The 9250-nt window shown below is 40.3% G+C and overlaps 1 protein-coding gene across 5 annotated transcripts in view; it reads right to left on the bottom strand.

Moving 5' to 3' along the window:
• Window positions 1-246: 246 nt before the first annotated feature.
• Window positions 247-9250, bottom strand: part of eif4ba (eukaryotic translation initiation factor 4Ba) — an 83320-nt gene continuing 74316 nt past the window's right edge. For all 5 annotated transcript variants that reach the window (XM_028825866.2, XM_028825867.2, XM_028825868.2 and 2 more), the window contains one exon: window positions 247-542. In XM_028825866.2, coding sequence (XP_028681699.1) covers window positions 462-542 — 81 coding nt within the window. In that variant the 3' untranslated portion in view covers window positions 247-461. The remainder of the gene's footprint in view (window positions 543-9250) is intronic.

The following is a 9250-nucleotide window of genomic DNA, read 5'->3' as shown; positions in this document are numbered from 1 at the left end:
CCATTTACATAACGAAACAGCTGTTTATTTTATTAGGTGCAACAAAGATGCAAAAAAAAAAATAGAAATGGTAGCATAAGTACTATGGTCATTGAGGGGTGAGTTACAACAAGTTATATTGACATCAGGTCAAGGCCAACCTGAAGAGTAATTGAACCCTGAAAAATGAATCAAACCCCAGCCCTCCAAATGAAGGCCATGCAGGAAAACAGTACGGCAATAATCAAGCAACCAGCAACGATGGGATCAATGAAGATTTTTTTCTGTTTTTATTATTATTATTTATTCAATTTAATTTTTAAAACACAAGTCCTTTTTGTTTATTTTCTATAAGAGTCCTGGCAAAGGGATATCAGCCACCATCAATGGTCCAGGCTGGCCTTGAAAAGCAGAGTGTAGTTTGTGTAAGAGATGGAGTTGGAGGCTCTTTTTCATTTTTTTTCCTTCCTTTATTGTAGAATTTATTCAGCACTCTCATTTATATCCACATCATCTTCGCCATCCATCAGCAAAGCTGCGTACTTACTTGCTGAGCTGAATTTCTGAAAGAAAAGGGGGGTGAAAAATCAATGTGTATTTTTTGGATAATACCATTTACTTTCTTTGTTTTCAGCTGCAGGTCTAATTCACAGAATGCTTCCCTCTGCCATAATTGCCTTCAGGTTGCAAAGCATCACCACACAAATTTACAATGAACAAATGGCTTTCAGAAATGTAAAATTTTCTGTTACAGTGATAAATTTTAAGGTGTGATCAGCACAAAAATAGTGCAGGTGACATGCACTCTGTAAACATAATTCTACTGATTTCTCTAAACCAGCTGTACTAAAAACCTAGTTCCAAAAGGATATGAACCCAGGCAATTCCATGTGAAATCATCACACTTTTGGACCTCATCGTCACAGAGTTTAATAAAACTCATTCTACTGAATACAATGGAAGCCGGGAAGGGAGCAATCTTGGATTGGACAACAGCATTTACCAGCAAAAATAAATCCAACAAATATGAAAGCACGCTACTTAACATTTATTCTTGAACTTATACACAAGTCTGACTAAAGACCCTGTCACAACATTACAAAAATTTTCCAGGGATTTTCACTGACAGACTTAATTTACATAAATTTAGCCAGCAGCAGCGGCAAGCTCCGGTTATTAACCAACACACAGTCTGAACGCCCCAGCTACTAAGTCTGACCAGTCTGCGACTCGCTCATTTTGAATTAAGTTGTGGGGGCGGGCATTGTGCGTACAACAGGTGATAAGCAATGAGTGCTCAACAATTCAGCCTGGCTCAGCCTGCACATGACATTGTCTGTAGAATGCAGAGTGTGTTCTTGTTTTATGTTTAGTGACATGTTCAGCACTATGACTTGTATTTTAAGGTGAACAGTTTCCCAAAAAACTGCATTTTACAAATGTTTTAAATACTTGTAAAGAAAACACATTTAAAATTTAGAGATATCGTGATTTATTCAATAGGCTTTTTTAAAGAACGAGTTCAACAGCGTTTAGAAAAAGAAATGATTTATTGGGGAAAAAAAAGCATAAAATACTGGGACACTGAACTATATACTAATAAAGGCAGCCCCACATTATAGTATTACATGCCAGGAATTCTCAGCTACAAGGATTAACCTGTTTTTACCTATACCTTTGATATTTCCTTGCAATTTGCAACTGTTTATAAATAAACATTTCAGAACAATGAACTGGTCTTGAAAGTGCTACAACTTTGCAATATTTCTGGTGAACTGGAATCCTGGATTTACATCACTTCAACATCCAAATGTGTGTTGCCTTGTGATCTAAAAATTGTACAGCTGTAACAAACTGTAGTGTTGACTATTTGGGAAGATGAAAACAATTGACTAAAATATGCTTAATAATCCTTTTCCTTTCTTCAAAGGGAAAGGCTGAAATCAAACAGCACAGTTAGTAGAAGACAGTGTAAAAAAATGTGGGAATTCCTGAGGTGAAGAATATGTGATGGAAAACTGGCCACTTCACCATGTTGTCTTAGACAGTTCCAAAAATTGAGTTAACAATCGAATGAAAACCAAATCCAACTCAAAACAGACACAACCCAAGGTTCAAGTCTGCCAAATCAGGCAAAACCTCACTCAAACTGCAAAGTAGCTTACTGAGTTTTTCCAATGCTACCATTAGCACATATTTGAAAAGGTTTTCCTTTTAAGAGGTTTCCAGAATGCATGACAAACCTTGATGACTGCAGCAATGATGTAAATACACAGAAAAAAAATTATTCTGGTAAAACAATTTAGTCCACCAACTACTGGCATAACTCAAGCTTTATATAATAATCTAATATATAAAGCTGAATTGTGTGCTTGTCTGGTGTGCAAATCCACAGTCAAATTTTGCAGAGATTCCTATAGGTACAGGGAAAGACCATAGGCTTTGTTTGGTTCAGAAATTCAGTTTTTGCCCACAATGCAACTCAAACTACAAATTAATAACCCATAAAAATATAAGCTAAACACCACTTGCGTTGTAAAGAGGGGGGCTGAATGCACCCCAAGGAGACGTGGTCGCTCCTCCGAAGCCCCCTCTTAAATGGTGATACAATGGAAAACAAACACAGTATTTTTTTTTTTTTTACCTCCTCTTTGCTTGATCAGCTGCTGACTTGCCACATGATCCACATGTTGCGTGGCGCTATGAACATTTTAAAGACTACACAGCAGCTGTCCTACTTTTTGTCTTTTATTTCCGGCCCCGGGCATGGTTAAATCTCTTGGCACAAAGTATATTTAGATTAGATTTCACTACCCCATCCGAGACACAGACATAAGGAGAGTGAGTGTTGATTTCTAGGCACCATCATTTTATAAATGCTGACTCACTCATTTCCATGTAGTTGTGATGACAGCAGACTCACAGGTCTTTCTCTAACATGAAAAGAGGTTGGCAATTGGAGTCAAATAGTGCATCAGTGGCAGGGATGGATCCAGCCAACTTATGCTTTACTGTCCAAATGTTTGTTATATTGTCACAAAATTTTAACCAAACACTGAACACAGTGAAAAGTTTGAACAAAATGAGTATAGTCACTCAAATTTTGCTAAAAAGTAATTAGTGCTACAATGTTTCTGTTGTTTAATAGGATATTAAGATTCAGCTGTGCATATCCTGAGATTTATATCTACATTACAGGAATATTAAGAATTTTAAATACATCTGAACACCACTACAGATGCTACCATTAGTAGCATTGCTACTAATGAAATGCTATGGTTCAGTTTATTTCTTAAAATATGCAGGACCATCTGCCAATCCTTTTGCAAGTCTAAATAATCTTTCCTATCATAGAAAAAATAATTAAATATTACCAAGAGAATATTTTCACTTTATATTGCTTTCCTTTCATATCAGTGCATCATATTTATGAAATATGAATTAGATATGTGTCTTGATGTTATTTAATAATAATAATACATTTCATTCAAGGCATCTTTCTAAACACCCAAGGACACCATACAGATAATAAAATCATAAAACCAACAGTAAGCAAACATGCATGTAAACATACAAATATACAGTATCTCATAAAAGTGAGTACACTCCTCACATTTTTTATAAATATTTTATTATAATCTATTCATGGGACAACACTGAAGATATGACACTTTGCTCCAATGTAAAGTAGTCTGTTTACAGCTTGTGTAAATTTGCTGTCCCCTCAAAATAACTCAACACACAGCCATTAATGTCTAAAACCGCTGGCAACAAAAGTCAGTACACCCGTAAGTGAAAAATGTCCAAAATGTGCCCAATTAGCCATTTTTCCTCCCTGGTATCATGTGACTCGTTAGTGTTACAAGGTCTCAGGTGTGTTAAATTTGGTGTTATCGCTCTCACACTCTCTCATACTGGTCACTGGAAGTTCAACATGGCACCTCATGGCAAAGAACTCTCTGAGGATCTGAAAAAAAGAATTGTTGCTCTACATAAAGATGGCCTCGGCTATAAGAAGATTGGCAACACCCTGAAACTGAGCTGCAGCACGGTGGCCAAGACCATACAGCGGTTTAACAGGACAGGCTCCACTCAGAACAGGCCTCGCCATGATCGACCAAAGAAGCCGAGTGCACATGCTCAGCATTATATCCAGAGGTTGTCTTTTGAAAATAGACGTATAAGAGCTGCCAGTATTTCTGCAGAGTTTGAAGGGGTGGGGGGTCAGCCTGTCAGTGCTCAGACCATACGCCCACCGCACACTGCATCATATTGGTCTGTATGGCTATCGTCCCAGAAGGAAGCCTCTTTGAAAGATGATGCACAAGAAAGCCTGCAAACAGTTTGCTGAAGACAAGCAGACTAAGGACATGGATTACTGGAACCATGTCCCGTGGTCTGATGAGACCAAGATAAACTTATTGGGTTCAGATGGTGTCAAGCGTGTGTGGAGGCAACCAGGTGAGGAGTACAAAGACAAGTGTGGCTTGCCTACAGTCAAGAATGGTGGTGGGAGTGTCATGGTTTGGGGATGCATGAGTGCTGCCGGCATTGGGGAGCTACAGTTCATTGAGGGAACCATGAATGCCAACATGTACTGTGACATACTGAAGCAGAGCATGATCCCCTCCCTGGGCCGCAGGGCAGTATTCCAACATGGTAACAACCCCAAACACACCTCCAAGACGACCACTGCTTTAATAAAGAAACTAAGGTTAATGGTGCTGGACTGGCCAAGCATGTCTCCAGACCTAAACCCTATTGAGCATCTGTGGGGCATCCTGTAACGGAAGGTGGAGGAGCGCAAGGTCTCTAACATCCACCAGCTCCGTCATGTCGTCATGGAGGAGAGGCAACCTGTGAAGCTCGTGTGAACTCCATGCCCAAGAGAGTTAAGGCAGTGCTGGAAAATAATGGTGGCCACACAAAATATTGACACTTTGGGCACAATTTGGACATTTTTCACTTAGGGGTGTACTCACTTTTGTTGCCAGCGGTTTACACATTAATGGCTATGTGTTGAGTTATTATGACAGGACAGCAAATTTACAGTTATACAAGCTGTACACTGACTACTGTATATTGTATCAAAGTGTCATATCTTCAGTATTGTCCCATGAAAAGACATAAAATATTTACAAAAATGTGAGGGGGTGTACTCACTTTTGTGAGATACTGTACATATATCTGTGGAACTGAAAATAAACAACGCAAATAAGAATACAGCCTAAAGTCATGTGGTGTAAGCTAATCCAAACAGTTGAGTCTTAAGATGGGATTTGAAAATGGGTAGTGAATTCCTGAGACTAGGAGCAGTACGACTAAATACCCTGAAGCCCATAGTGATCAGACGTGCAGGAGTGGTGTTGAGGAAACAAGATGTGGAGGACCTAAGACTACAGTTGGGGGTATAAACGTGTATGAGGTCACAGAGCTATAATGGAGCAAGGCTATGAAGTGCTTTGAGGAAAGTAAAAGGATTTTAAAATCAATTTGGAATTTTACTGGAAGCCAATAAAGCTGCTGAAGAGATGGAGTAATATGTTGTATGGAAGAGATCTGATTTTTAGTACAGGCTGCTGAGTTCTAAACATGCTGGAGTTTATGAAGAAGCATATGCGGGAGACCAAAGAGAACAGAATTACAATAATCAATGTGGGAAAGTGACCAACATGCGAGTAAGGATAATGCTGGGATTTAAAAGACAATGCTATCAAAGATAAACCCCAAACTCTTAACCTAAGGGGAGGTGTAGACTGAGGTACCATCAATTTTAAGGGAAAAACTATTAGATTTTGATAAATCAGACTTGGGGCCAGTGAGGAGAACTTCCGTCTTGTGACTACTGAGGTGGATGAAATTGAGGTTGACAAAAAAAAAGATTTTACTTCAAGTAGACAATCATTGAGGCAGAAGGACAGAGTTTGGCTTTGTAGATAGAGGCGAGTATTGTCTGCATAACAATGAAAATCGATTCCAAATTTCTTAAAAATGCCACCTGAATGCCACATAAAAACAGTAAGAGGACAAGCATCAATCCCTGGAGAACACCACTAGTGACTGGCAGGGATCGTGATTCAGAGTTTTTCAGCTGAACAAACCAAGTACGATTAGGCAGGTATTAAGTGAAATAAATAAGAGAAGTATCAGTAATGCCGATAACAGCTAATCAATTCAACAAAATACTATGCGATACAGTATCAAAGGCTGTGGTCAGATCGAGTAGGACAAGGACTGTTAAAAGCCCAACATCAGCAGCCATCAACAGGGCATTAGTGCCCTTTACTAAGGCTGTTTCAGTACAATGCTTTGGACAAAAGCCAGACTGAAACATCTCAAACTGGTTGTTATCTGTGAGATGAGTATTAACCTGTGCTACAACTACCTTCTCAAAATTTTTTAAAATGAATGGTGGATTTGATATAGGACAATAATTATTGACGTTATCGAGGTCAGCACCAGGTTTCTTTAAAATTGGGAGTTATTACAGCTGATTTACGGGATAAAGGGACAAAAATATATCTTAGGGAGGACTGAATAATATCAGTTACAAGTGAAGAAAGTGAAGGCAAGCAAGCTTTTATTAGTCAAGTAGGCATAGGATTAAGCTGACATGTGGCAGAACTAGATTTATGAATAAACTGAGAAATTTCAGTCTCAGTGGGCAAATCAAAAGTTTATAGATAAGTAAAAAGAGGCTCAGTTGAAATATTTAAATAACAATTGTACGGCGTATGTATTAAAGATGCCAGCTGGTTTTAAAAAAGGTCAAGAATGTATCACATGTAGCAGTGCAGCACATATGAGATGGAATTATATCAGGAGGTGTAAAAATTCTATTAATAGCGGAAAACAAAACTCTGTTACTATCGGACATAATTTGTTTAGAATAACAAGCAGTTTTAGCTGCAGATAATGTAACTTTGTACAAAAGAATGGCTTCATGATACATTTCTATGTGCATAGTGAGTCCAGTTTTACCCTAATAATAGAGGCACAAAGTTTCAGTGAAGAGACTGTGACAACCTAGAAAAAATGCCCAGAATTTAAAGAAATGTAAATGTGATACTATACTAGATAAGAGATTATGGACAATTCTCTTAATCTCTCCCAACAGCACTAAGAATGTGTTATGATGGAAACTCCAATGGAATGTCAGTTGAATGGCGTGCATACACACATATACAGTGGAACCTCGGTTCACGAACATCTCGGTACACGTACAAATCAGTTTACGACCAAAAAGTTCACCAAACTTTTGCATCGGTTCAAAACCACACACTCGGTATACGAACAAGCCCGTTTTCCTTTGGGTTTGTACATGTTCAGTCTCTCCCTGTGCATTTCCTGTGCAGCGAGCAAGAGAGAGAGCGAGAGAGTGCAACACACACACACACACACAGGCAGGCAGAGACAGAGAGAGAGACGCTCACACACACAGGCAGTGCGAGAGAGAGCTGCTCACACACAGGCAGTGCGAGAGAGAGCCACTCACACACACAGGCAGTGCGAGAGAGAGCCACTCACACACACAGGCAGTGCGAGAGAGAGCTGCTCACACACAGGCAGTGCGAGAGAGAGCCGCTCACACACACAGGCAGAGCGAGAGAGAGCCGCTCACACACACAGGCAGTGCGAGAGAGAGCCGCTCACACACACAGGCAGTGCGAGAGAGAGCCGCTCACACACACAGGCAGTGCGAGAGAGAGCCGCTCACACACACAGGCAGTGCGAGAGAGAGCCACTCACACACACAGGCAGTGCGAGAGAGAGCCGCTCACACACACAGGCAGTGCGAGAGAGAGCCGCTCACACACACAGGCAATGCGAGAGAGAGCCGCTCACACATGCAGGCAGTGCGAGAGAGAGCCGCTCACACACGCAGGCAGTGCGAGAGAGAGCTGCTCACACACGCAGGCAGTGCGAGAGAGAGAGAGCCGCACACACACACAGGCAGCGCGAGAGAGAGAGCTGGACGCATACGGTAGGAAGGCAGATAAAGAATGCACTGGGCTTGATTTTGTTTTCACTTCCGTTTGCAGCGATCGGTTCGTAGCGTGCATTGTTGCAATGTTACTTTTCTTGGTGGTTTATTAAATTATAGATTTTTTCAAATGTTCATTTTTTTCCCTGTGCTTAAAACACATTAAAAAAAAAGTGTTTGTAGCCAGCGGTTGGTAGTGCTATAACGTGAACTATTGCAGTGTTGGTTTTCTCTGTTGTTCAAGATTTTCTGTGTTATTCAATGTTTTTACATTTAGTTTACTATTACGCTGTGCATTCTATGGTTTAATTAACTATATTTGTGCTTAAAAAATTTATTAAAAAAAAAACCATATATTTACATACAGTTCGTATGGTCGTATGTATTTACATACAATCCTATGGGGGAAATTGCTTTGGTTCACGACCAAATCAGTTTACGATCAGAGTTTTGGAACGAATTATGGTTGTGAACCGAGGTTCCACTGTATAGTGATCTTGGCGCTGCCGTGAGTGGCAGCCTTTCCAGCAGCTCTGTGTACGACTTTATCTTTCTACCTTTATCGCTGTCTTGTTTATCATTCCTACCACTTTATTTTATGTGGACTCATTTCCTAGACACTTTTTACTACTTGGACATGGATTTTTTTACACGCTGAGACTTGTCTATTCGGGTAGTCAACTTCTGGCACTGAAAACAAAGGCCCATGCCTGTGTGGATCCCTATTTACCTGATGAGGTAAGAAGGCCGTATCGTGGTAGCAGAGCTGGCGTTAAGACAAAAGCCAAGCAGCTAGCGAGAAAGTGGGGATACAAGCCTTCGGTGCCTTCTGTGATCCTTGGAAATGTGAACTCACTACCAAATAAGATCGATGAACTGGCTGCGCTGGTGAAAAATGTCAGGACCTACAGAGAATGCAGTTTGTTGTGTTTTTGTGAAACGTGGCTAACAACTAACATCCCAGATGCTAATGTGGAGCTACCCAGGTTTAGCACAGTTAGAGCAGTCAGAGACGCAAATACCTATGGGAAGCAGAAATGAGGGGGACTCGCTCTCTATGGGAACACAAGGTGGTGCAACCCTAGACATGTAAACGTCAAAATCTCCATTTGCTGCAGGGACATTAAACTGTTGGCTGGAAGTCTGTATCCCTATTACTTGCCCAGAGAGCTTAGACACTCCATTGTTGTTATTGTTTACATCCCTCCTCGCACGGACATCTTGTATGCTTTGAGAAGTTTGTCTACCAGCTGAATGCAGTTTGGGGCTCTGTAATTGCCCAGAAAA

This window comes from Erpetoichthys calabaricus, chromosome 3 (genome assembly GCF_900747795.2).
Source record: "Erpetoichthys calabaricus chromosome 3, fErpCal1.3, whole genome shotgun sequence".
NCBI classification, from domain to species: domain Eukaryota; kingdom Metazoa; phylum Chordata; class Cladistia; order Polypteriformes; family Polypteridae; genus Erpetoichthys; species Erpetoichthys calabaricus.
Note: the sequence above shows the minus strand (reverse complement) of the source record. Positions and strands in the feature narration are given on the sequence as shown.